This window comes from Trematomus bernacchii, unplaced genomic scaffold (genome assembly GCF_902827165.1).
Source record: "Trematomus bernacchii unplaced genomic scaffold, fTreBer1.1, whole genome shotgun sequence".
Taxonomy (NCBI): domain Eukaryota; kingdom Metazoa; phylum Chordata; class Actinopteri; order Perciformes; family Nototheniidae; genus Trematomus; species Trematomus bernacchii.
This window is the reverse complement of record NW_022987727.1, coordinates 12,961,521-12,989,429: the sequence shown is the minus strand read 5'-3', so window position 1 is coordinate 12,989,429 and position 27,909 is coordinate 12,961,521. Positions and strand designations below refer to the sequence as shown.

Sequence of the window (27,909 nt, the reverse complement as noted above, 5' to 3'; positions counted from 1 at the left end):
TTCGAGCGCCATGGACGCAGAAACATGACGTTTCTTGTGGGTGGAGTTCAGCAACTTCACCAATGTGATGTTAAAATCTTATATTTATAATAAAGCCATTTATATAGGCTTATTTGGCCTTGCAGCGGGTCCACTAACTTCTGCTAATGTGAAGGTAGGCTAACTGTCTGGTGACGCCTGTACCGCAGCCTCAGCAGCATGCAGGATGCTGTCAGCTAACTAGCACGATGCATGTTCTACTGTTACTGCATGTACATAGTATTGCTATGTATCTGTTTCTTTACGCTAATAGTTTAACGTTTAACTTTTCTAAAGGGCAATTGGTAGATGATAATAAGTACATAATACAGCACTGTCCAGACAACTTACTACTTCCTTGGAACAACAAAATACATCAACAATGTCTCTGGCAATACAAAACAAAACCAAGACCAGAAGCAACACCATAACCAGGCTCAGCTTTGACCTCAATAAGAATGTCCAGAGGACAGTGTCAACATTCAGACAAAATACAATCCAAAATTCAATTTTCTTGACTAAAGGCTGATTGACCAATTTTTTAAATTAGATATAACATTTAGTTAAGAAGTCAAAAGCAGGTAAGATTGGTGGCTGGTCAATAACATTTTCAGTGCAAGTGTTAACAATTGTTATACCGTTAGGTCAGAAAATACTCATCTCAATAGGTCTATTTTGTAGGACAGAGCTGAAAAATAAAGATAGGTTTTTTGCATAATATGCTTGAATTTCCTATCTATACCTTTTGTTTTTTTGTGCGGTTTTCTCTATGTATGTTGCAATTTTATTACAACATTTTTAATTTCATAACCGTTATTTTTATGATATACTGTCTGTACTAACTCATTGTTTACTTACTTGTAAACAATTGTCAATGTAACTTTCTGATTACATAAAGTACATTTAAATATCACCGCAAAAAGTACTTGGCCAACATGGCAGGTGACCAGCACAGTTTTAATCTCAAAGTTATAATGTTGATTATTTTAGCTCTAAAATAAATTCAATTTAGTTTATTTTATTATTTGACTAGTACAATTTCAGTGAACTGCAATACTGCCTGTTCTTTCAATTTGTGCATTAATACTTATTTGATCTATCTTCTATCCCTCTGCACTTCTTCATTAAAGTGACTCCTGCAATCATGCCTACAATCATGCATCAGATCAGTGATCCAAAGATCGCCTTTGCCTACCTGCGCCCGGCCTGTGTCCTCCTCACCAAAGCTCCCACAGTGACCGACGTGGAGACGCTGAGCGCTCAGCTAAAAGAAATCGACGATGCCACGTTACAGCAGCTCCAAGAGTACGTCCTCTTCCCTCTTCGTTTCGTACTCAAAGTCCCTGGGACAAAGAAGGACAAACTGGTGCAGGCTGTGGCTGAGGCCATGAGCCACGTCCTGGAGACCACGTGTGTCCAGAGCTGGGAGACTCTCCGGGACCTCCTGTCAGAGCTCTGCCTCTGCCTGTGCACTCCTACCGATCCTGGGAAACCTGCAGAGACTTCAGAGGAGCTGAAATCTGCCCTGCTGAGGTGTCTGGACGCACTGCTTCATGCCGCTTATGGTGATATAATCTTCAAACTCTTTGAACCGATCATGCTTCCCGGCATTGGATCTGCCATATCGCTGCTGCTGGCTCTGGGAGAGAAGGAGAGATCTCGAGACGTACAGTTAGCAGCGCTGAAGTGCCTCCAGGCTCTGACTCTGCAGTGTGACTGCACTCAGGAGCATGTCGTCCCATCGTCACAGGAGAGAGGTGCTCTAGGCAGCACCATGGCTTCATTCTTACCTGGGATTACCATGGCTGTATCTAGGATCATTACAGGAGATCTGAGACATGGCCATGCAGTCACAGTCAGGGCGATAAAGGTACCTGTGTTCACTTTTATTCCCTATGTGATGATGCAAGCTCGCATTTTGTAACAAAACTTGCTACAGGTCATTCATTGTGGTGAGGTATCTCAGGTCTGAATCTTTATTTAGTCCTGTATTGTTGAATTATGAATGGATTCCACATACATAATATATTACTACACAATTAGTGTTATTATTAAAACTGTGAGTAAGGATTCCTAATCCATTTGTAATAAAAAAATGCTAAGCAACTGATGCTTGCAGCTTCTTATATATATATATGAATACTTGCTACTTTTCTTTATTTGACATGTTTACTATTTTCTGATCTTTTAGAGACTACAAAGTTATTTGGTTACTTGTAATTTATGGTCAATACGTTGATTATTTCTCTTGATTAATTGATAAGATATCCCAAGTTGTGAGGACCCAAGGGGACTTCATCAAAACATCTTTTAGTTTGAACTCACAGTCCAAAAGTTTAAGATGATAGAAAATAATGTTTTTGTCATATTAACTTCAAGTGTATCCTAACACTATATACTGGCTTTTTTACGCTGCCACATATAACATTAAAGGCAGGATGCAGTTATTTATTTTAATTCATGACATGTTTACAGAATCACCCACTTTATATATCAGTTTATATATCAGTAGACTTTATGTGTTTACTTAATTTTTAATTAAACTCTGGCGCGGGGGCTAAATAGCATCTACCAATGAGAATGTCAGCTGTTCAATCCCAGCCCCTGTAGCTAACATGTTGAAGTGTCCTTGGGAAATAAACTTAACCCCAAATTGCTAAAGTATTGAATGTTTGTAAGTTGCTTTGGATAAGATCGTCAGCTAAAAAGCATCTTAATGTACTGTAATCAAAAATGCAGAAGGAGAATGTCCATCATACCTTTCCAGTTTTACAGAGAGTATAACGATCTTTGTATAGATTTGTTACAATAACTTTGTAATTGCCTAAAGCAAACATGTCTTCTCTTCTTTAGAGTGAAACAAAAGTGTTTAAATCACTTTAAATATGTAATTCAATGATTCCTTTTTTTTTTAATCTCCTTTACTGTGGTTCTCATTCAGGTTTGGTACAGGACTGTGGGGCTGGTGATGGAGGACGCCCAGCTCCAGGCCGGTGAGCCCTGCAGGACTGCCCCACCAGACCTGGGGAGACTCTCTCAGCTGATGGTCCATCGCTCTCAGGACTGGGTGAAGAGCACCGCGGGGAGACTCTCTTCGCTCCTGAAGAAGATCATCTCCTGCTCCTCGGCTCACCAGCACTGGAGGGTCCGGCTGGAGATGGTGGAGCTGGGTGAACACCTGCTGGCCCGGTGCAGCCGCTCACTGGGGGAGTGTGTGGGGCTGCTGCTGGAAGCCCTGGTGGGGGCAGTCAACGATGAGGAGCCCAGAGTCAGGAAGAGGTTGGATTTGATTTACGTTTTTGTGAAATAAACTGATTTTATATTTTAAATGAACAAAACTACATAATACAGCTTCAGTCAAGAAATAGAATAAAGATTCAAAGGTTTTACTGTCATATACACAATAGCTACAGGATAGTTGTTGGCAATGAAAAGTTAAGTACCATGCTCCTCCAATAGTGCTACAATGCTCGTATAAAACACTTAAGGTATAAAAAGAAAAATACATTACATAATGCGATAAAGGAAAATAACTAAAATAGACAATAACAAAAAAGCCTGAGGTATATTACAGTAGACAAATTCATTATAAAACACAGATATATACTGTATAGTTTCTTGAAAGCCTTTATGTTGGTCTAATTAGAAGTAGTTTCACATAATGCTTGATATCCTACTGGAAAACAAAAATGTATTGTTTTTATTGTTACATCAACAAAACATCATTCTTAAATGTATTATGAAAAAACATCTTATCTTCTTAACACCACATTTCTTCTCAAAAAAAGAAAAATGATCAATAATAAATCTGCAAAACACTTTCTAAAAGTTAATCCCAGAAAGAACATTTTGCGTTAATGTCTTTTTTCAATTCTGCGTGTATCGGCCGGGTAATATCTATTATTTGAAATAAACTTCTTTCAACTTTGTTAACAATAAGGTATGAATAGGACAGCATGAATACATTATTTTAATAGACCTCCTTGAAAGAAATTATTCCTTTTTGCCATGAATGCTATTCTGATGAATGTAGTGAGAAACACGTTTAAAAACTATAGCAAATCTGGGAAATTGTATACAAAAAAATGATCTTTAAGTGAACGAACTTTAACAATATTCTCACTAACAGCATTTGGATCTAACACCATCTCATAAAAAAAGCAGTTGGTACTCAGACTACTTGATAAAATATGTTGAATGAAACTTGTCCTCTCCTGTAGGTGTGAGGTTGTTCTCAGAGAGGTCTCCCAGAGGAACCAGAGCCGCAGCAGTGATATGAACAGCAGCAGTGCTCAGACCTTCACTGACATCCTCTCAGAGAACCTCCACTCTTTGGCCACCTCCCTCCCCAGACTGATGAGGACCTCTGACGACCAGAAGAAGCTGTTTGTCCTCAACGTGTTTCTGGGTTATTTAAAGGTCCTGGGCTCGCAGGTCTCCGTGGTGCTGAACTCTGCTGCGCATCTCCAGAGGATCTCCAAAGCCTTGATGCAGGTAACCTGTCAGATTACACTTCATATTCTGTTTGAATGGGAATCAGAATAATGCATGTCTTCATGACTGTTGTATATCCGATTAGGTTAAGTAAATCCAGCTAATTGATCATCAAATACAACTAGAGAATGCAATTCCTGAAGAAATTGCTAGTGGGAATGCTTTATGCTGAAAAGCTGACGCTGAATTGCTAAGCTGAAATGTAATGTGTAAGAAGAAAGTGAAGAATTTAGATTGAAATGATACATGAACACTGGGGGCTTGAATGTGTGATGAGAGAAGAAAAGAAAGTAAAAAGGCTTGGAAAAGCAGCAGAATATTTGAACTGCAAACTTTTGAACTAACTTGATGGCGAATGATCTGTCGCCATGGCAACGGCATTTGATGACACCCCCATAATACGCTTAGATGTGTTGATGGCTGCATCGTTACCAAACCTGTGAAGTTTTGGGCCGTTTCGAGCATTTGAACTGAAGTTGTGAGAAAACCGTGTTTCATAATGAGCATTGTGTTGCCAAGGCAACGGCATTTGAAGAAATCTTAAAACTGTCAAATAGATGTCTTCACGGCTGGACTGTTAGCACACATGTGAAGTTTGAGCACTTTTTGACCATTTTCATAGGAGTTATAGCAATATCGTGTTTTACGGCGAGGGATGCGTTGCCATGGCAACAGCTTTTGAGGAAAACTCACTAATGGCACATAGACATGTTGAAGGCTGGACCATTAACCATTATCTGAAGTCTGCTGCTCTGAGCATGTCAGTTGGAGTTATGACATCATCGTGTTCCATGACACAGGTGTTTATATTTGAGCTAACGACGTGTCCAGAGATCAAAGGTTTCCATGGTTATGTGCAGTAATCAGTGAGAGGAGAGCATTTGCATTGTCCTGAATGAGAGATAAACCTCTTACATGTGAACGTTTAGTTGAAGAACCGTAACAGATATCGGTGAAATTTAAAAGCGTGAAGCATCTGAAGGAAGTTGAGCATCTGAAGTGTGCTTTTTGTGTACTTTCGGGTTAATAATGTGGCCTTTTTGGCAGATTAACTAAAGGTGTGCTGTGCGGAAAGATCAGCTTGAATTTACAATTGGCTTTAATGGAGACATGTTGAACGTTTTTGTCACTTCATGCCCTCAAGAGGCATTTTGTTTAATTATTTTGCTTAATTTTTTTTCATTTGTCAAGCTACGAGATGTTTTCCTACGTTTGTCATGACAAATTATGTAGGGTTTGGGAATTATGGCAGGTTTAAAAGAAAATATGAATGCGAATTTCAAGCTGTCCTCCACTCTAGCTTTGAGATCACACACCTTAATGAGCTGCTCAATACAGACTAATGTTAAAATCTGAAGAAGGCCTCTTTACCAAGGTCTGAACAATGTTTAATATTTCTAAAAGTGTGAATCAGATTTAAAAGTTGTTTAACATGAATAATGTCAGAAAGATGTGTAACATTTTAAAGTTGGAATGAGGTTTCTGAGTGAAAGTATGAATGAACAGTTAGCAGTTGAAGTCGCATGAAGATTTTTCAAGTCTGAAGAGTTTCTCCATTGACTTCAATGTAAAAAAAATGGATGAATTATGGGATGTATCTCTGGAATTATGAAAGTTATGAATGAGAAAATTAATAGCCATCGATTCCCGACCGAGCTGAACGTTTTAATGTTTGAACGGAGTTTCTGCAATGTGGAATGTGGGAGAAGAAGAGGCGCAAAATAACCCGGCGGAATAATAAAGAATTTCGTGCGTAGCATAACAGATAGTGGGAATGCTATATCAGCATTCCCACTAAATTATACACACTGATTAAAGGAAGTTAAAGATCTCGTGTCGTCACTGAACCAGAGTCACAGCTGATATCTTGATCTTCATTACCAAGTGTCATTATGATGTCATTGTTAACCCTAATAATACTGAAGCATATGATATTCTCATTGTTATTTATGACATATCTGACAGGGCTTGGTACTTTCAAGTAAGAAAGTATTTGGATTCTAGTGTCACTATAATAGAATTGTTATCATTTTTTTATTTTTTTATTTAAAGCTAACCCAACCCACATCACAGTTTACTTTTATCTTGTTTTTACAAAATTCCCTTTTACATTTGCAAAGGTATCAATATAATGTAGAGATTGTGATTGCAGTCCTTTCATGTATTTAAAAAAAACAACACGTAATGTAAATAGCTTATTATATAATCATTATACAATATCTCAGAAATACAATATTTGATTTGTTTAAATACTTTTGTCATTAAAATCTATATATTAATAAACACAATAAAAACACACCACTTTAACAATAAAAAACTGAATAATCTCATCCCACTCAAACAACAACTAGTTTCATATGAGACCCCTCCCTGAATCTGACTTTGCCTGCTTTTATTGTTTCTGTCCTTATTTTATAATGAAAGCAAACTTAAACCACAGTATAGAGATGTAACACTTTTGTTAAAAACACAACAAACACTCTGTGCTTTACAGGTGCTGGAGCTGGATGTGATGGATGTTCGCATCGTGGAGGAAAGGAGTTACGCTGCTACCATAGAGACCAGCTCAGACTCTTATAATTCCTACGCTGCTCGCATACAGAGAAGGCATTTTCTCTACTTCACAGATGAGAAGATCTTCTCTCTACTCATGGAGATCTGTAGAACATTAGGTATGAGCGCTCTTTGATATTTATAGGAAGAGACTGTAGAAAAATCATCAAACTTCTTATAATTTTGCATACTTTATTTCTGTGTTGAATTTCTCCTCACAAAAATATAACAAGTACCTTTCCCTCTTTTTATCTTAAGGTTACTACGGCAACATTTACCTGCTGACAGATCACTTCCTGGATCTGTACCAGCAGTCCTCAGCGTACAGGAAGCAAGCTGCCATGGTGCTGAATGAGATCGTCAGGGGCGCAGCAGGAATCAGCGTGGCAACAGAAGCTCAGGGTTTGGAGAGTCAAGTATGGGGAAAGTCTGTCACCCAGGACGACCTTAAAGTAGCAGTGGTGTCCATCATGGAGGAGTACACCAGTCTGAACAACTGGCACCTGATCACCGTCAGCGAGGAGACAGAAAGAGACCGACAAGACCAGCAGGTCAGAATCAGAATACCTTTTTTCTGGGGAAATGTGCATTTGTTACAGCAGAAAAGAGCCAAAGACAGCTTAATATTAACTAAGAAGCATGCATTAAAAAAATATTATATTAAAGATACCCATTTAAAAAAAATACACACCCTGTAACAGTTTTGAAGATAAAGCAGCCATGTATATATATTGCACAGTTATTAACGGCATATATATATATTGCACATCATTTGTATTTCACAACAAGGGGTGTTATAGCATAGTCTGTGTTGTTGTGTGTGTGGGGGTCTACCAGGGGCCGTGGTGGTTACATAGTCTGACCGCTGCATGAAGGAAGGACCGAGGAGAGTTTCAGACCTGCAGCGTCAATATTTTGTCCTGAATCACAATTTCACTTTCTTTGAATTGTAACAATTATTAGGGTCTGTATTTGTATTTTCTGTCTCTACTGTGATATGTTTCCATACTTTAATGCTCTTCTCACCCTCTGTCTGAAACCAGAGCCCAGTCTGCTCTGATTGGTTAGCTGGCCGGCTCTGTGGTGATTGGTCAACTGCTTATAGATGTCCTGTCTCTTAGACTATCATGTATAATGTAAACAAAGGAGTCCATTGGAGGCGTTTCAGGCATTGGGGTAGTGTGTGGGAGAGAAACTCTGTAGTGTGTTACATAAATATGTACACAAACATATGTAACACACTTAAAGGAAAGGGAAAACTCCCAAAAGCAAAAAAGGGCCCGTTTAAAGTCCTTTAAATTGTAAAATAGGGGTGGTTGCAATGTATCGTCCTTTGGGCTTTGAATATTGCATCATCATCACCATCTTAAATTCACTGATCAGCTATCTCTCTGGGAATAATCATCATGTGTAATGGATGATCCCGCTCTTGGTGGAATGATATTCTGAAGCACGAGTGATACCCTGACTTTTAATTTCATTGATCTCATTTTGTATTCTGTGAACACTTTCTAATCAAGTGTGATATTAGACTCCGATCATGGTCAGATCAATTCGCTCCAAACAAAGGAAGGTATTCACGCTCACAGTCTGTCCTTGGACTGAGCGCTGAGTGCTTTTATGCCTGAACACTCTGAGCAGGTTTCCCAGGTTTCTGCTCTCAACCTTCAGGGCTGAATTCTTGAGCTGACAGGTAGAGAAATATATTTCAGGCCCTGAAAACATTATCAGTACTGTGCTAGTTTGTCGATAAACTTGCAGTTTCTCTTTGTCAGCTAAAGTGTTAGCCCAGAGGCACCAACATCAAAAGTATTCCAAGGACAGAAATATACACCAGTGAGAGGGGGGGTTTGTTCACTGAGAGACGGCTGTGGGGTCCTTCCTTCAGTCAAAGTACAATCATTAAAGGAAAGAAGAATAGATGAACATGGTAGAAACTACAGGCAGTTAGCTGTTTATGCTGACAACAGTTTTAATGCAAAGTTTTGCACAGACACTGTCTTTACTGTGTAATGATAAATCATAATAACAGCTAGTTACCAATGACTGATGTGAGCTATATTCATTGTTTACAGTCAAACAAATAGGCTTTTATTGATTGGAGGTTTGAACAGCCATTAGTGTAAATGCATTATTGTAACGTATTGTTTTTAATGTTTGAATGTAGTGATATTGATTTGACTCGGCTATGCATGTTTTTGAAATGAACGTAACATATTTTATTTGTCAAATTAAAGGTACCTTGTAGAGTTTTCTTTTAAAGTGGACCTATCATGCTATATTTGAATAATATAGTGTAGGACCATACCTATATAAGGCATATTTATACTTTTTTTTCAAAATACCAAACAGATCATGCATTTTAGCCATGCCTCATTTTGCTCAATTTGAAAATGTTTAGCTCTGGATTTGCAAGGGAAGATTCAGTGAGAACAGCACCATCTACTGGCCTGGCATATGTACTACAGCGTCTCCAGCGCTTTCGAACGGCAATGGCCGTGGCTGTCTCCTCCTGATTGGTGGAGTTGGCCCAATAGCCGTAGCGCCACTGTCCTGGCGTCAGGACAGTGTTCAAATCTGGATCAGTTTTTATCAGATCCGTTGCAGCCCCTTTTTTAGAGATGTGGGTATGGAGGAAAATAGAGAGGGTTGTATTTTCTGACACTTGGTGAGTTCCCTGGAACACCGGGGACACATATTCATGTATAAAAGACGTACAAAAGTGCATTTTGCATGATAGGTCCCCTTTAAGTAAAGGTACCATGTAGAGCAGGGGTACTCAAACTTTTTTATTAAAGGTCCACTTGTGAATTTTATACAAGGTCACTGGTCCGGATCAATGCCAGTAAAGCATTACTTTTACTCCGGAGCGGAGAAACGAAACTGAAATTAAGAAGCAGTTTCTTGAGGGGGTTTCCCGACATGTCGTTGCAGTGCACTTGCCTGCTTTGCCTGTCGGCAAACGGCGCCCGTGTATACACACACACATTCAATACATACATACAGTATGGTGGCTTGAACTAGTGGGAGAAATGGCACTGTTTGTCTGTAGCCAATGCCTTGAACCTCTGCAAAAAAGGCATTGGAAGCATTAGTAAGTCAAGGTAAACTTGCGGTTAAATTGCGGTCTGCAATGCGTGTGACGCTCGCGCACACAAGGACCTTGGTCCGGAGTTTGAGAAGCCCTGGTGTAGAGGTTTCCTTTGGAAAATAAAAAATTAAAGGTACCCTGTATAGTATATTTATAAAATAAAATATGCCTTGTACAGTATATTTTATAAGTTAAAGATGCCCTGTATAGTATTTCTGTAAAATTATAGGTGTCCTTTACAATATTTTTGTAAAGATTAAAAGAACCACATGGAGACTAACATATTGAGAACATTTGCTTTCTCATACTGTAAAAGTACAAAAAAAAAGGTTTGAAGCCTATTATGTTTGCGTTAATGTTTGCTAGCTGGCTGTCTTCTTTGCCTCTTTTTTAAATGTACTATATTTTCTTTGTGCTTTACTACCAACACAAATTGTCAACGAGGACTCACTTTTATAAACATTGCTCAACTTCTGATAAAAAAACTCCACAGGGTACCTTTAAGATCCTTAGAAGAAGAAGAATGTAAACTTATCATTTTTTTTATTGACCTTTTTATTTACAAATTGAAACGCTATTGAAAAAATAACATTATGATGCATGACACTGACATTTCTTTGTTATCTCTCTGTAGCTGCTCAGCCCCTCCAGCCTCCTCTCCATATCCAACAGTAACGTCGGCCACACTCAGACAAACTCCATCCAAGAGATTTCTTCATCCTTCGGCTCGCAGTCTTCCTCACCATCAACCTCCGCCCTCCACCAGCTCAACAGCAACATCTGGCAGCTGTGTATCCAACTGGAAGGCATCGCCTGCTTCGCTCAGGCACTGGGGCGGGACTTTCGGCCTCTTTTGATGACATCACTGTACCCAGTACTGGAGAAGGCCGGAGAGGAGACGCTGCTGGTGAGCCAGGCGGCGCTGGGCTCTATGTGGGACATCAGTAAGGCCTGCGGGTACCCCTCCCTGAAGGAGCTGATCACTGAGAACTGCGACTACCTGCTCAACGACATCTCACTGAACCTGCAGAGGCTCAGCCAGCATCCACAGGTAACACGTTCAGTATGCTGCTCAATGCACAGGAGCAAGAGACAAAAAGAGACAAAAAGAGACAAAAATAAATAAAGAAGGTTGAGGGTAATTGTTATGGTCTTTTGTTGATGGTATAGTTTTTATACATATTTATATTTTAACATTACCTGAGCATAAATGGTTGTGCAAATTAATAAGGCGGCAATTAAGAATTATTTATATTACCAATATATCTGTCGTCTGACAAAAATTATGTCGTCGATAGAATGTACAAAAATGCTATAAAAAATGATCTCTTAACATTTGCTTCGTCCATCCAAAAGTCAAAAACACGAAAATAAGAAAACAGTGAATAATATAATTGTTTTGCTGGATGAATGATTTGATCAATTATTTAGAGATCTTGGAGATTACGTTTTTGTAGATCATGATCAGTTCACAGTCAACCCACAGGAATAGCAGTAGCTGTTTATATTTTTTATGGGGTACTAACAGATGATGAATGAATGAATATGGCACACATAAAAAGTCTACTATAACTATAAGAGCCAGAACTTAGTCCAAGGTAAGTTAAAGTTACCAAGTTAAAATCCTCTATTGTGTGTTTTGAGTCCTAAACTAAACATTCCAAGTCAAATCAATCAATCAAATATTATCTATATACCCTATTATCACAAATTACATATTTGTCTCAGGGGTCTTTTCAGTGTATAATCTATATGACACCTTACACCCTTGAAGCGCACAAGAAAACACTCCCAAAGAAACTGCACAATTAATGGAGAAAAAAATGGAAGTGGAGAGCAACAGAGCAGAGGTAGCTCTCTCAGGACGGAGAGACGTGCAATAGATGTAGTGTCTAAAGATTTAAAAGTATAATACATTTACACCATAGACAGTCAAAATGACAAATTTCATAATATGAGCATCAGAAATCTCCCTGGTGCGGCCAGAATAATAACCGTAATCATTTAGTCACATGAGGTCACAAGTCAACCGTATTAAGTAAAGTACATTTTGCCGAGTCAAGACATATTTCATCATATTCATGACACGAGTTTGACTCTAGTCCAAGTCACGAGTCCACACCTCTGTTCTGAACACTGTTAGTAAGTCTCTATAGGTTTGCTGGCAGCTGTGTGTTTCATCATATCTGTGTGTTGGTGACCAGGCTCCCCGGGTGCTGACAGTGATGCTGACTCACTCTGACTGCAGCCTGCTGCCTCTGGTCGGGGACATCGTCCAGGACGTGCTGATGGCTCTGGATCTCAGCTACCAGCACACAGCTGCTCTCTTCTGCTCCGTGCTGCACGCGCTCCTGAAGGCTCTGGGTGAGCTTTCTAAAGTGATGTCTTTACCTAAAATCACCTACCATCTAGAGAAATTATGAGTTAGGCAACCAATGCACGGAAACACAATATTCCTATTTTCCAACTTATCCTAAAGTGATGGCAGCATTGATAAAGATTTTGTGCTCCATCTTTAATCACCACCAGAGCCCATACCATGTTCTCTATAGTGACATCCTGTCTGTCTACTTCTGTTGACTTCTGTGACCTCCTGTTCTCTGTGTCTTTTTACCTCTTTCCTTCGATTACGCACCTTTAAAATATATATAAAAATGAAAGTATTCCAGCGAGTTTTTCATGTAGAGTATCAGACAGAAAGATTATCCGTTTTTTTAGGCAACTGATACTGTAGGTGAGTAAATTGTATGGATGCGGATTGATTTGACTGCACATCGTATTCAGTTCAGAGCGTCCTTAGGAGTGTTCTGCTATCGAGAAAGAGCAGACCTCTGAATTTCAGAACTGAGTATTCAACCAAGCCATGTAATAAATAACTATAAAACCCAAGATAAATGACTCGGCAGAGAAACTCCTCCAAACGATGTCATAAAAGCCTTCTTACCATTTTCCTCCTGTGGTAAGAAAAACAATTCTTCCTCATCAGCAAAACATTTGTTTTCTCAAATAATGCGTTACTCTTACCATAAAATCAAAGCATCTGTTATCTCAAATGTTACATCACTTTAGAAAACCATTTGTTATAAGTTATATTTAATTAGGATTACACTTTATCAACACTTTAATGCGACAATTTCCATTACATGTCAAATCATTTATCACATGTGACAAGCGTGAAAAAGGTTAGGGTCAAATGGTAACAGGTGATACAAACAAAACAAAATAAAGAAAAATATCTTGCTCTTGTTCTAACCCACTCTTGTTCTTTTTCCTTTAGCAAGGTGGTTCCCCTCAAATTCTAGTAGGACCAGTAACTCCGTCAGACCCAAGCAGAACCCGCCTCATGAAGAACTCTTCAACATCCGACAATTCATGCTGGATCACCAGAAAGAGAAAGAGCTGGCAGAGGGCATTGGAATAGAGGACGACCTTGAAGATCTTAACGGTAACACAGTATGGTGTCTGTATGAGGACAACATAGGAAGTTCTATTTCACTCTTGTATAGGTTTATGTTAGTTGAAATGTATCAGTATTTTTGAATTACAATCACTTAAATACTGCTTATAACTCTAAAAACTGTTTGTCCAAGTATGAACAATCTGAAATTTGATAACTCACACATGATCCATCTTACCATCGTGTCTCTCCAGAGAACCCCCCTCCCCTGGAGTGTGAGGATGTTGATGATATTGGTGGTCCTGATGTGAAGGCAGAGCTCCCCCTCCACCTCAGCGTCACTAAAGATATAATGGAGCGCTGCATTCACCTGCTGTCGGACCCCAGTCTCAGACTCAGGCTCAAGGTACTGTTTGTAGTGGGATTCAGTGAGAAGGGGTCTGGTTTTGGTTTTGATGATAATACTCCTAGAGAGGATTGTTTAACATTGTAAAGGAACCTGTAGATCTTTTTATAAAAAATGAATTTCTTTCCTTGACATTGTTGTGACAGAGCCATACATGATACCATCATGAGGATGCACTCATCTGATTGTTATATTGTTTAGCAAATGCAGTATTTGGTTAATAATTAATCACTCGATTCAGAGTGTCTTATTGTGGTTGGACGTCCATCTCTTATGCCTAACTCTAGATCTAAGCCATAGAAGCTGAAGAAAAAGGCCATCATTGTGCAGCCAGTTCAAGATTTAGTTCCATGAATAGTTATAACGACAGAAATATATGGAGCTAACAAGCTAAAAGTTACAAGTGAAAAGTCTACAGTTGTGCTACGGAACACATTTGTGTGTGCATTGAAAAACACAAGTGTGGATCCGGAAATACAAGTGTGAGTCCTTTTGTGGATCATGAAATACAAGTGTGAATCCTTCTGTGTGCATGTGTGTATTATGAGACTGTTCTGAGCCCATAAATATTAGCATGTTAACATGTTCACAATGACATTGCTAGTTTGTGGCTGTTTTTAAGCAAATATAAGTCAGCCATCTCAAGTTAAATATCTTAATTTAGCGTATAGCATGCTAACCTCTGCTAATAACCTCTTAGTGTAAAGTAACACTGAGGCTGATGATTCGTTCGGCAGGTATTTGGTCATAAACCAATGTTCTGGTGATATTAAAGTTCATCCTGATGATGGAATTAGTAGCAAATAATGTACCAGAAATGTATCTCAAAACCAGAAATATCAACCTCATGAGGGTGCCAGTGGATAACTGAAGATGTTGGGTTCACTGTGCAGTCACCATTAACATATGAACCACATTTCAATCCCTCCAAATGCTGTTATTAATATTGAATTAGTGAATTAACTTCCCCAGGACAACTCCCAACTGTAACAGTGACAGTACCGAAACAATCAGTATTAAGTAAGATAATAGACAGACATTTTCTAAAAAAATAACCCACTGTACATATCAGCTGATACAGGCAAGTAGAAAGTATTGCTGTAGAAAAATATTGGTTCCCACAAGCTTCAGACCTCCATGTGGTCTCCAGAGGTCAAATTACCTTAAAGCTACTTGTACACATGTATGTGTATATACTTCAAATATACACCAATGTATATACTGCGTGTCTCTGTCCTCAGGTGCTAGATGTGCTGGAGCTGTGTGTGTGTGTACTCAGTGAGAAAGAAAATGAATTGCTGCCAATGGCCCATCGCTGCTGGCCCCCCCTCCTGCAGAGACTCACAGCCGATGACCCTTTAGCGGTCCTCCGAGCTTTCAGGGTACGTAAAACAAGCGGCACTTTACTCAGTTATCATGATTGTAAAAAAAAAAAAGAAGCCTTTTCCTGAAAACTGTTAACGATAAGCAGTATTCATAAATCTTATTTCAAAACATTTTTAACTAACAAGACAGGAACATCATTTTCTTTGGTTGATTTTCTTCCCAAGAGCTGACTGATTAAAGTATTTCAGAGAATCAAAGAGCTCCCTTTCGGTTAAAGATCACACTTGTTTGTGATCATTTTGCAAAGAACAGGTGTCAATTGATCCTACTGTCAATGTGAATTAGTCTTAAGTTTGACAGTTTTTATATATTTTTGTCACATTTTCCCTGATGAATTGACAACATCAGACATCTGTATCTTGTCATTTAGTAACTGAAGCTTTTGGGTTTCTTCAATGTTTCTGTAAATATAGTGTCATTTGTCAGATCTGTCAACAAACATTGCATCGACATTTTATCCATTTTGATGTGCATTTTCTTTCTGCCAGGTGTTGTGTACGCTGGGTGAGACATGTGGCGACTTCCTGAGGAGGAGGGTCTCCAAAGAGGTCTTGCCCAAGCTGAGCTCCTCTCTGCTGCGGCAGGCCCCGACCAGCGCCAAGGCCGGGCCCGTCTACACACACACTCTGAACTACAAACTGCAGCTGGCTGTGCTGCAGGGCCTGGGCTCCCTGTGCCAGAGGCTGAGTCTGGGTAAGAGAATAAACACACACACACAGGTTGCCAAAGACACACCATTCACTATCCTCCTCTATGATTGTGCACGGTATGATCCATAATATCAAAGTGATCATACCAGATACAAGTGGTCACTTGATCATGGTTAATTTAGACTTGACACAGTACTTTTCCTGAAGAAAGTTGGTGCAACATTATTGCAATTTGAGCAACAACATATTCAGGATAGATTACTGGAACCTACTCTATAAATAATTACATATTATTTGTAATAGTATAGTATAGTATATAGTATAGTTACTTAAGGCTCTGACATAATTTAAGCTCTGATAAATAACCAAAATGAAATTTCTGAAAGTCAAGCCATTACAAGGTATAATCTTCAATCATAAAGATTCATGCAAAATCATCCTTTGTGCAGCCTTATTTTAAATAATCCTCATTTAACAAATTGTTATACTTCTGTATTAAAGGAATAGTTCAACATCAAGTATAAAGCTTTAGGCAGGATAGGGTCAGTAAAGGAAGGCGTAAAACTTGATTAGAGGTAAATTACTGACCAAATCTGCCTAAAGTCAAATTGCCTACAGTTAAAAAAGGTTTGAAGCAGTGTTATTTACTCATTTAAAAGTAACTTGTTTTTTTTAACCCGAAAATAAATAATGCTTGAAAAAATGTTAAAAGAATAAAAATAAGACAATTTGAGATTTTAAGAGGCTATATATTATTTCTGACTAAGTCCTAGGTTTTTGTTTGGCTCTCTGTGAGTATTATATCTGGCAACCTTGTCATGAAGTCTTTATGGTCATGAAAAGACATGTGGAAGCTCAAAAAAAAAGAAAGATAAATACTTCAAAAACTCTGCTGGGACTACTTGTTGTACCTTAAAATATACATTTAGTTTTATTGATTCTACACTAAATATTGATGGAAGTAAACACTTTTCTGCTCCCAGCCACAAAAGCCACCTAATTTCTGGGATTCGGTCACAGAATCTTGCACCCAGGACACACAAACAGTAACTTGTTTTACCAGCAGATGGCAATCTTGTTTAACGGTACAAATATGTCAGGAGTATTATGGGAGCAGTTTGTGTATCTCCATTTCCCTGCTTTGTTTTTCTTGGAAGATATGATCCAGTTTTAAAATGTCTTATTATTCATACCATAATGTTCTTTTTGGTGTGGGTCACTATTTGGAACAAGACAGACAATACACTTTCTGATTGTTCCTTAACTTCTCAGATCAGTAATGTTTTATTCCCAGCAGCACCCAGCATGCCCTTTGCATTACACTCTTCAACACTTATGTCATTCCCACTCAGATATAAAATGGCACAGTACCCGTATAGGAGTTTCCTGACTAGGAAGGGTTCCCAGCTGTTGCAGGGCTTAAATTCAACATATTTTAAAGACAACTTTAGAGACATTACATTACATTGCATTTAGCTGACGCTTTTATCCAAAGCGACTTACAATAAGTGCATTCGACCAAGAAGATACAAACTTGAAGAAAACAGAATCATATAAGTACATCAGGTTTCATAGAGCCAAAACATTTCAAGTGCTACTCAACTGGCTTTAGATAAGCCAGTCCTTTATTAGTATATAAGTGCTCTGTTAGTAATTGTATTGCTCGAAGTGGAGTCGAAAGAGATGAGTTTTCAGTCTGCGCCGGAAGATGTGTAAGCTTTCTGCTGTCCTGATTTCAATGGGGAGCTCATTCCACCAGGATAGCAAACCGACGTGTTTTTGCTGATGGGAACTTGACTGCAGACCGTAGCCAACTGAGACAGCAGGATGCTGCAGAATCCTTAGTTGCACTCTGGATAAGTGCTGCAGGCAACTGTTCTCCCTCAAGCTCCAATTCACCACAATCAAGCTGTCAAATCTGCACAGCAATCAGCGAATCAAAAAGCGACAGGGTTGGAGGGAATTTAATGAATTAACTCAAAAATGCAATATGTTTTTTTTTACAATTGTGCATGGCATAGCTTCAGACTGTTCTGGAAGGTTTCAGCCAAAAGTGTCCTGGGGACTCATTGCCAGTGTGCTACTAATGATATAATTAGGAGCTGCTTGTTTAATTTTTCATAGATCATTGTGTTCATTAAGCAGCCATGTCCCTGTCACACAGCGGCGTTGGAAAATCTGAGCAACCTGAACCCCAAATGACACCAGTTTGGTTTCTTTTTTGTGTGCAGGTTTGATTGTATAAGTGTTTTTCAAACTATGTAATGAACATGACATGCTCATTAATTCCAGTAAGAAGTGGTGGTTTGCAATCAGTGATAAGAGGCCTTTTTATTAATTGGGTGGTGATCATAATCACTTCTTTTTCCAAGGACAAAGAGAATGCAATAAGTGCTTTATGGGGTGTAGCAGTAATAAATCAGCACACAATGGTTTGACACTGCTCTGATTCATTGGGCTCATTATTTGTGCTTTTGAAGTGAAAACATATTTAATTCTGATTTAAAGATATAATATCGAATATAAGGGAATTTGCCTACTGTAAATTACATTAATCTTATTATTAAAATAATTTCCTCCTGAAGCAGGACAGATTTGTGGGATTATACAATCTCAGTGAAAACTGATCTTTTTTTTATTTATTTATCTATAAAAACAACATGGTATCTTACTCTCATACAACAAACAAGTCTTACATAGAATATTATATGCAAAAGACACACGTATATTGAAATACAGGCAGACAGGTATTCAAATGTAACGATTTAAAGGGGACATATCATAAACATTCTCACATTTTTATTAATTGTGCATATAGGTTTTCTGGTAGTTACCAATACTGTAAAATAAGACAACCCAGTGAATTTTTGTGGGGTGCCTTAGTCAGAAAACACTTCATTCAACAAGACATTCAGAATTGGATCCCCTTCCCATAACCATTGCAGAGTCCTTAGAATATACCCCCCCATGTGATTAGTTAATTGGCATCTGTATCAGAATCGGCCAAATTGTAATTCCTAACATTGCTATTGGTGCATCCCTAAAACACACCGTTCTGTACCTCTTTAAAGAAGAAAATTGGTAACCTTTCTAATGTATTTGTTGGAAGCCTCCGGATTGTTCTTACATACTCCTTATAGCAAAAAGTGTTTTCACAATACTACAATGAAAGAGTTCTTTGTTCGACAGCCCAAGTTATGTTCATTAAAAATACAGACACTTCTAAAGAACCCACCTGCATTTATTGATACAATACCTACCTTTTCATCAACAAAAACACATGTAGACACATTCATACAGTGCAAATCGCAACCCCTAAGGTTGACCCCTTCTATTGGAACCATATCTCACCAGCTCATTCAACATTCCTTCGGTCTCCGTCTAAAAGCAGCAGCTCTGGGTGTGTTCGCATGGATACCAAAGTTTGCCTATTCTTTTTTCTCCCAGGTTCCCACAAGACAGAACAAAAAACCCTGCCTGCAGCCACAGATACAACATTAGGGGGTGAAATGATACATTTAGATTACAGTTTGTTTCATACTGGGATATCGCTTTGATATCATCACAGTATTGCAAACAAGTCAGAGTTAAAAAAGTCATGAATAAAAAATAATAATCTTTTATTTCCAAGGGGCAAAATGTATTTACTTAAATTTTATTTATTTATTCGAGCATTATAATTCAACACAATACAAATAAAAAACAGGAAAATAAATGATTCTGGACTCAGCTGTGAGTTTTAAAACTGCAAAATAGTTATACTTGTTATGTACGTCATTGTTATCTCACGGTCACTTACAAAAAAATATAGAAGTGGTGGATCTTTATCTGTAATTACCTCCCACTGTGTCAGTCAAACCTCATGAAAAAACTTCAAATTGTGTCTGTTGATGGGATAATTAGTTGTGTGGTAAAGTCACATTAGCTCAAATTACCGAGTCAATTAACTGAAAATATTGTCTTAATTAACCTTTTTTTTCACAAAAATGTGTCTCAGGGTTTCTTAACATTTAACAACCTATTAATGTGTCATACCCACTTAACGGGAAGAAACTCAGCTAACTGACGATATGAACCATTTTTACCGAAACAAAACACAAGTCTCACAAGAAGCGTCTAAATGAGGCCTGATCGAAAAAATGCTAACGCACTTAGCACATAACTCACGGTAGAAATACTTTATTACTTATCGGATCTGCACAAACAATTCCACAGATTCTAGGGGTATAAGTATCATCACTGAGCGATCAAAACTCGCGGGAGGGGAAGCAAACTCAGACATCACACGACGTAGCTTTACGGAGCAAAAACGAAAAATAAGTCTTACCGTTGCGGTTTTTCTGATCAAAATGGCATTAAAACGATAAAAACGCTGCTGAAGGTTAATCCATAGGTTAATCCAATGTGTCTGTTTCACTTTGAAATGATTACTGATAATCCATCATTCCATTTTTGTCAAAAACTGAGATTTCATATTAGCTGCTATTAGAGCTACAACCCAGCTTCCGGTTTTGGGCATTCTGGCTACGCATCCCTCTATTCACCAATGGGTAATGTTTAGATGGATTTTAGGAACTTCCCCTCGATTCTATTGGCTCTAACGGTTCAAAAGAGGTGTCAATCATCAAAATCGACCGAGGGGGGCCAGAGATATGGCAAATGCACCCAAATCTCTCTAAAAAGGTAAAATGTCACTTGTTTTGCATCAATCTTGATACAGGATACTTATTATAGTTTATAGTTTGGATTCGTAAAGCTTTTAGTCTACTATCCCATCATTCAAGGGTGGTTTTCACTATAAGTAATGTTTTTTTTTTTGGACGGACATTATAATTTACATTTCTTTGTATGTTCAATCTGAATTTACTTTAAAATAAAAAAAATCTATATTGATTCTGACTTTTCTACATCCAACTCACAGGTTTATCATTGCTTTGAGAAAAAAGATGATTAAACAATGACATCAGCGTCAGTCGAGCTTGCCCAAATGCGGACAAAATCTAGTTTAGGTAAAAGACTGCGCACATTCAAGTGGATGAATCCCAACCCAGACCTAGATTTAAAATCAGCAGGAGTAGCGATCTGACTACTACTACTGGGCGGACCAGGGTTAGGTTGTACATTTCCAGATAGCAATAATAACAAAAAAAACAGGCATCTTTTTCTCTTAATCGCCACACCTAAATTGTCATCTACTTTAAAATCACCAGCAAGGTCTGTGAAAGTGTGATTTGAGCTCAAGAAGCAGTCCTGCTTCTTGAGTCATGGCAGGCAAGCGAAATAGACAAACACAGTTTGCCAAACTGATTGACTGAGACAAGGCAACTGGAAATCGTTCGCGAAACACACCCGATCCTTTGCAGGGGATGCCCACAGCGGGCGGCAGAACAGACCTGAATCCAGTCGACTTCTCAGGATCACGAGAGAACTTCTCACTGTCCAAAACAGCCAACAGGCACAGCAGAATCACGATAAAGGCCATTTTCCCAGACCAGCACAGTATCCGTGATGTTTTTGGAGCAAATCCTCCTCAGCACAGCCCCAGCCCGAACGTGGAGGCGCTCCGGTCTCTCCGCGGTGTCCCCGGGGTAATTCCTCCTCGGCACAGCAGCAGGCCTCCGCTACACCAGAAACTGACAGGTGGAAAGCAGGCCCCAGCCCGAACGTGGAGACGCTCCGTCTCTCCACTCCGTCTCCGGGGCAAAATCCTCCTCACCACAGCAGCACAGTACAGGTGGATGCAGGCCTCCGCTACAGCAGTACAAGACAGGCAGAAAGCAGGCCCCAGCCTGAACGCGGAGAACGTTCAGGCCACTCCGCAATGCCCTCGGTGCAAATCCTCCTTTCCACGCCGGCGGACAAAACGTGTTATGTATAATTAATGTATGTTTGCCACAGATCTATTTTGAGGTAATACTCGGAAAAACCCCATTTACCTTTTTGCAGAGGGAGAACTTGCAAGGCAAACTTCCGGATCGGTCCACTGCAGCACTAGTGCCATACTGTCATATGCTGGTAGTGGGCTGCAGGCTGTGTGATAGTGCCACTTAACCTGTTAGAGGAGGGGCTGGTTGACTTTGTGGCGTGCAAGGTGCATGACTCAAGGATTGGTTGTCCGTCCATTGGCTACTCATGTTTGGTCCTGTCGGCCCACTAGGCCTTGTTCTGTGGGCCTAATACAGTATGTGTACTCAGTGGACTTGTTTTGCTGTGCTGCAGCACCTCTTTTCCCCCTTTGTCTGAAACCAGAACCAAGTCTGCTCTGATTGGTTAGCTGGCTGTCTCAGTTGTGATTGGTCAACCGCTTAGAGATTTCCTGTACCTCATGTTCAATGTGTTTGAGTGCTAGCCAATATGGGGCACTACATAGTGATGTCACTATGTTGAGGAAGTAAACAAAGGGGAGAGTAACTCCTTCAGGAGGGCACTTTGGGATTGTAGCCTTTGCAGACCATTTACATGCATTAAAACCTATGTAACACACTACAGGAAAGGGAAGACCCAAAAAAGCAGAATAGGGCCTCTTTAAAATGTTTTGGTTAAAACCCTCTTATAACTGGAATGACATGAAGTAAAAACATGTTGCTTTTAAGATTTGGCCATGCTTCAGCATGATTTCTCTGACTGGCACTCGACGCTGCCCTCCTTCATATCTGAAGGGGAGACATTTGGAGTTGGAGAAGGAGAGAATGTGAGAGAGCAGGGGCGAAGCTGCAGCCTTACTCATGTGAATACCGATTTGGCTACAGCTTACCTCAGGGACGCCTGCAGCAAGCCAATTACCCAGCCTCAGTCACAGAGAGAGGAAGACAGAAACACAGATTGACTGAAGCAAATAATGTGTTTCAGCAGCAGCTCCAGCTTCAGCTCCAATTCCACCCTGTTATCCATGTACCACAAATCCTACTGACACCTGTCCCTCTTTCTCTTTCCCACTTTCCTGCATGCACCTTGATTCCACAAAACACTACAGGCTAGGAGTGCAGCGCCAGAAAGAGGAAGGAAGAAAAGGGATAAAAGCGGCTGCTAAATAATCCCATTTACTTCTGAAATGTGAACCGCTGCTTTTATTCTTGACACACAGCAGGCAGGCCTGGTTCAAGCCGAGTGTGGGTAGGATTGGCAAACGGAGTAAGCAGAGAGGGAGAGAGACGTGTTTTGAAATGAGGCTTGAAAGGCAGCCCAGTTTGCAGCTTAGGGAATCACTAAATGTCTGCTAGGAAAGGATGAAGGGAGAGAGGAGATGAAAGAGTGGATAGCAGTCAAGTGGATGGAGGGAGCTATAAAAAGGTACATATAAAGAAGGTGGCTGTGTACATAAAACTGCAGGAAGTGAAGAAAAAAAAGATGAAGGATGGTGGAAAAGGAGACCATTTTCGCTCCTCAAAGAGGGGCAGGCTGGATGTGTGAAATCCAGAGATGTGGAAAAAGCCCGCTGTGAAATGTTTCCTCAGCCTTCTCAGCAGTTTCTCAGCTCATTAGGAGTAGGAAAAGGTAAAGTCCAGGCAGGATCTAATTCTTTTTTCCCTCTCTTTCATCCAATTCTCTTTTCCTTCTTCACTTTCCAATCTACCGTCTGTATGCTGGGAACGTGTGGACATTTGGGCACAGTATTTAAATAGTGTATCAATATTGGCCTGAAATGTATTCTGATTACATATTTTTAAAAATAGGTCCTGCGAAGACGAATAAATTTGAATGCCGTTTGATATTTGGCTCTTAAAGACAATATGGAGGATGAGATGTAGAAATAGTCCCTTTTTCTTGTTTTGTTTTAGGTGATGCAGAGCTGGATGCTGTCTGTGAGGCCTGCCTGCCCTACCTCAGCTGCAGACAACCAATTAGACTGCAGGAGGCTGCCATTAGGTGAGCTATGTCCTTCTATATCCTGCTAGATAATGCCCTTTTATACTTTATTAAATTCAATAAACTGCTGTATTAACTAGTTACTTCACTGGTTAGGAGTTAACATATAAAATAGAAAGAAAAATAAATACATTCAAAAACATTTTTTATCGTGTTAATTACAATACAAATACATCATTAATTAGGATTTATTAAACGTTAGAAAAACAGAATATTTAAAAAAATACACGTGTGGTGTTGTAAATAATTAATGAAAAACTGGCAGGAGAAATCGGCTGTGTTTTCATTTTATTATAACATCTCCGTTTAGCTTTGATCATATCTGAATCATTGCCATGAAGTCACACTTAGTTAAAGCATCGACAAACACACAGAGTGTCGCTGTGATCACCTTCTGTATAATGTCTGCTCCACATACAGTATGTCTGTATGTCGGTATTCTTAGTGCTGCTTTCACATAGCGACATATTTCAAACAAAATAAATACTGAGTCTATCGTTGAAGCCGAATAATTAAATCACTTCCTTCCTCCATTTTATGTGCCAAGACATGAAGAGGATGTTTATATTCATGTTTCAGATCCTGCAGCACATGTGTGTGTTGCCTGCTCGCGTGTGCAGGTGCGTCCTCAGCAAAATCACATGTTAAACCCCCAGGTTTTAACATATGATTTTGCTGAGGGGACCCTTAGTCTGAAAAGCTCTCCCTCAGCAAGTTTATGAGGGTGATGCTTCCTTAACTGACTATGAGTTTCATTTTCAGATAATCTGCCAATTATTTTCTGGATAAATCCATTGATCATTTGGTTTGTGAAGTCACAGTTTCCTAAAGCCCGAGGTTATATCTTAAAATAGCTTGCATGGTCGGACATTTCGGATCACATCATTTTTCAATCAACTATAACATGGGATAAAAAAAAAAGGTGGAAAAGAGAATATGCTGAACTCTGGTTGAAATAGTAATTATGAAATGATATTGAACGTTGTTTTCTGATTGACTGATCAATGAATTAGCTTGTACTTTCATCTCTTTTTTAGATGCAGTTGAGTTTCTTTGATAGAAGAAAGCACGCTAACGTTGAAATCAGCGGTTTATCGGATTATGTGAATTTCCGGGTGCTAAAGAAGATGCTAGATATACATAAAACTATTTGTTGGCTTAAACCCAAAAAAAGGTTTTGGTACTTGGGACTGTGCAGTATGACAGCAAAGCTTAATATGCAGCTTTTAGCTGACTGCACTTTATAAGTCATGTTACTGGGCAGAGGTAAGTTTAAGACTCTAACCTGATTAGTTTGCCTGCTGCTGGAGGCAGCTAATATTAAATCTACAATAAAGTAGTGGCTGTTAGTTTCATGAATAATAAGGGCAAATCTTGTTAAAGGTGGGGTATGTAATTTATTTCAGAAAAACTTTTTGTTATATTCCATGGAATGCTCTTAACATCCCGATAGCAATGAATATATTAAATGCTTTGACAATAAATACATTAAAAAATGTCATCTGTAGAAGCCGTAGCGCTGTAAAAAGCACGACCAATCATTTTAGCGGCCCGGCTAAAATAACTGGATGGCCTACCTGCCTGTCAGCCTTCCATCTGTGCACAAACTTATCTCGTGCCCTCATTGGTCATGTGCGCGTTCGTGTGTGTTGGAGGAGGGGCTCTGTAAGGAAGTGGCAGATTTTTTCCGGTTGTGTATTTTCAAATTCGAGCGATCTCGAGCTGGTTTCTCCAAAATTACATACCCCACCTTTAAGGTTGTTCTGTCATACAACATTCATACAAAGAAAACACAGCAACTAGTGCCTTGAAACAGTGGATACGATATTACTTTAATGGTCAGATCAAGTCTGGCATTTTAAATTTGAGCGCAGCTCCTTTTGCAACATTACCAAGGACAAATTAAGACATAATACAATAAAAACAAACATTTAACGTAACATCACAATCACTGAGAGATTGTGATGTTACGCGTCAAATGCAGACCCTTTAGCGTGCATTTGACCTGGGATTTTGCTCTGTCTGTATTTACTGTTATAATTGACTGGTGCACTAAGGAGTGCTTCAGTCTGACTTTATCAAAACGTGTTGTAAAGACAGGATTGAAACAAGGAGACATTGGGCAAATAGTCCTGGGCCGGATTCAAAACTGGGTCCAGCACTTTGGGACCAAGCCCCAGTATATGGGCCACCAGTTTTACCAATTGAGCTACACAGCGGCTCAGAGGAGCTATTATTTCTGAGTATGTCCTTGGTTACGCCTTTGTTGTTGAGATGGATTTTGTGATCATTTTTGCCTTGAAAATGCCTTTGGGAATTGTTAAACACACCTGAAGGAAAGAAAATAAAGACGTTTATAGGCAAATTGTAGGAATGAAGCGAGTAAACCTGCTGTGTTGTGCTCAGTCTGTCACTTTGGATTACAGGAAGGTGTTTCTCCATATTATGAACCTTAGCAGAATATAGCCCAGAGCTAATCCTCTCCCCATGTATCTTTCTTTCCACTCCACAGCGTTTTCCAGCACTTAATCCAGGTGGATCCGGATGCCTTCTGGTTTACTCTCAACGAGCTGCACTGCCCGTCCTCCTACACCCCCCCCCACCCCGACCTCCACCCAATCCAGCTGAGCGGAATGGGCCGGGCGAGAGACGAGTTCTCGGACAACGCGCTCCGGCTGCTGAGGGAGGAGTTTGGCTCTGCTGCTGAGACAAAAGAGCAGCCAGTGAGCTAACGAGCTAATGATTGATGTGACTCGTCCCTCACACGGAGCGCTCATTGAACCGCTGACTCCAACAAGTCAGTTGACGGAAGAAAATCTGACAATTGTGCCAGAAAAAAGAGCCATCAGATACGGCTGTGATAACCTTCACGCTCTGCAGGGCTCTGATAAGCAGCGAGGTACAATGGGAACATGTCAACGAGGCATCTCTGCTGCTGCAGGTGTAGAAAACAAGCAACACCTCTGACAGGTCTTCTACATGAGGAGACATGCAGTCCGAGGGCTGAGGCTCTTTGTTCCATGTGAAGGCACATACATATACTATAATGCTTGCTATTCCATTTATTTCTCAAGAAATACCTTACTTGGAACCACTTGGCTGTTGTTCACCCAGATGAAATGATTGTTTTGTGAAACATTCTTAATTAAAATAATCCCAACTATTGTAAAATAATGTTGTGATGTTGCAGTCAAAGGGCTAGGTGTCAAATGGTACAAACTAAATGAAATATGGAATAGATTAAACGTGGCCAGATTGATAACCTTTTTACTTTAAAAGGGGAACTCCACCAATGTTACACTTCAAAGACTGTTTACAGGCCTTTGAAATAGTTCTGCATAAATGCGACTCAAGCATTTTATGCCTTCAGAGGGAGCTGCACAAAATTATATAAAATGCCACAAACGGGGTAGTAAAGTATTTTCTTTGAATTAGCTTACTCCTCCTGTTGTCTTCGGGTCAAATCTGACCAATTTACTACTTTAATCAATCATAACTTTTTTGTTTTACATTCGATTGCATTAAGGCTTTATGATATCCTTCACAGTAGACATTTGAACATATATAATTGCTGATCACCACTGTCATTGCATTTTGGATGATTTAGTCAACTTTGTAACACCCATGGTGTTCCCGGTCAAAAATGACCGCCATCAAGAAAAGGAATTAGTAACCATCCGGATCAGATAAAACACACACACAAACACCCACACCAGAGTCCTGCATCGGGTCGGGTACCCGACAGGTGACCCGCAAAAAGTGTGATTCGCGGGTGGTATTTTTTCAAACATTTTTTTCCGGGTTCGGTTCTGGGTAAAACAAAGAAGAAGCGGGTCGGGTCGCGGGTGTTGCATAATAAATATACTAAAATAATAATAATTTAATTTAATGTTTAAATCCTCAGACCTCTTCCCCTCGGGACCGCGCATAATCATAACCTCTGCACCGCATCAATCTGCTGCTGAGCGCGCCACATTCGAAATGGCTGAGGTGAAGCTCTCTAGCGGAGAATACAGCATTGTCAATAACTCTTCCTCGAGAGCGAAAT

General features: G+C 39.5%; 1 protein-coding gene across 1 annotated transcript; it reads left to right on the top strand.

Annotated features, from left to right (window-relative positions):
• The first annotated feature begins 17 nt into the window (after nt 1–17).
• tti1 (TELO2 interacting protein 1) lies at nt 18–27,154 on the top strand. Its single transcript, XM_034145191.1, has 14 exons — nt 18–154; nt 1,149–1,888; nt 2,960–3,297; nt 4,239–4,512; nt 7,007–7,184; nt 7,324–7,616; nt 10,791–11,207; nt 12,361–12,520; nt 13,434–13,601; nt 13,808–13,959; nt 15,201–15,341; nt 15,834–16,038; nt 23,774–23,861; nt 26,374–27,154. The coding sequence occupies exons 2-14, from the start codon at nt 1,163–1,165 to the stop codon at nt 26,591–26,593; spliced, it is 3,360 nt and encodes a 1,119-aa protein (XP_034001082.1). The 5' UTR covers nt 18–154; nt 1,149–1,162; the 3' UTR covers nt 26,594–27,154.
• Nucleotides 27,155–27,909: the final 755 nt, after the last annotated feature.

Bases quoted from the DNA above. Each gene is read 5' to 3' on its own strand.
- tti1 (XM_034145191.1), top strand. From the start codon at position 1,163: ATGCCTACAATCATGCATCAGATCAGTGATCCAAAGATCGCCTTTGCC. The intron at 3,298-4,238 runs GTTGGATTTGAT...CCTCTCCTGTAG, and splicing joins GAGCCCAGAGTCAGGAAGAG to GTGTGAGGTTGTTCTCAGAG. The intron at 11,208-12,360 runs GTAACACGTTCA...GTTGGTGACCAG, and splicing joins GGCTCAGCCAGCATCCACAG to GCTCCCCGGGTGCTGACAGT.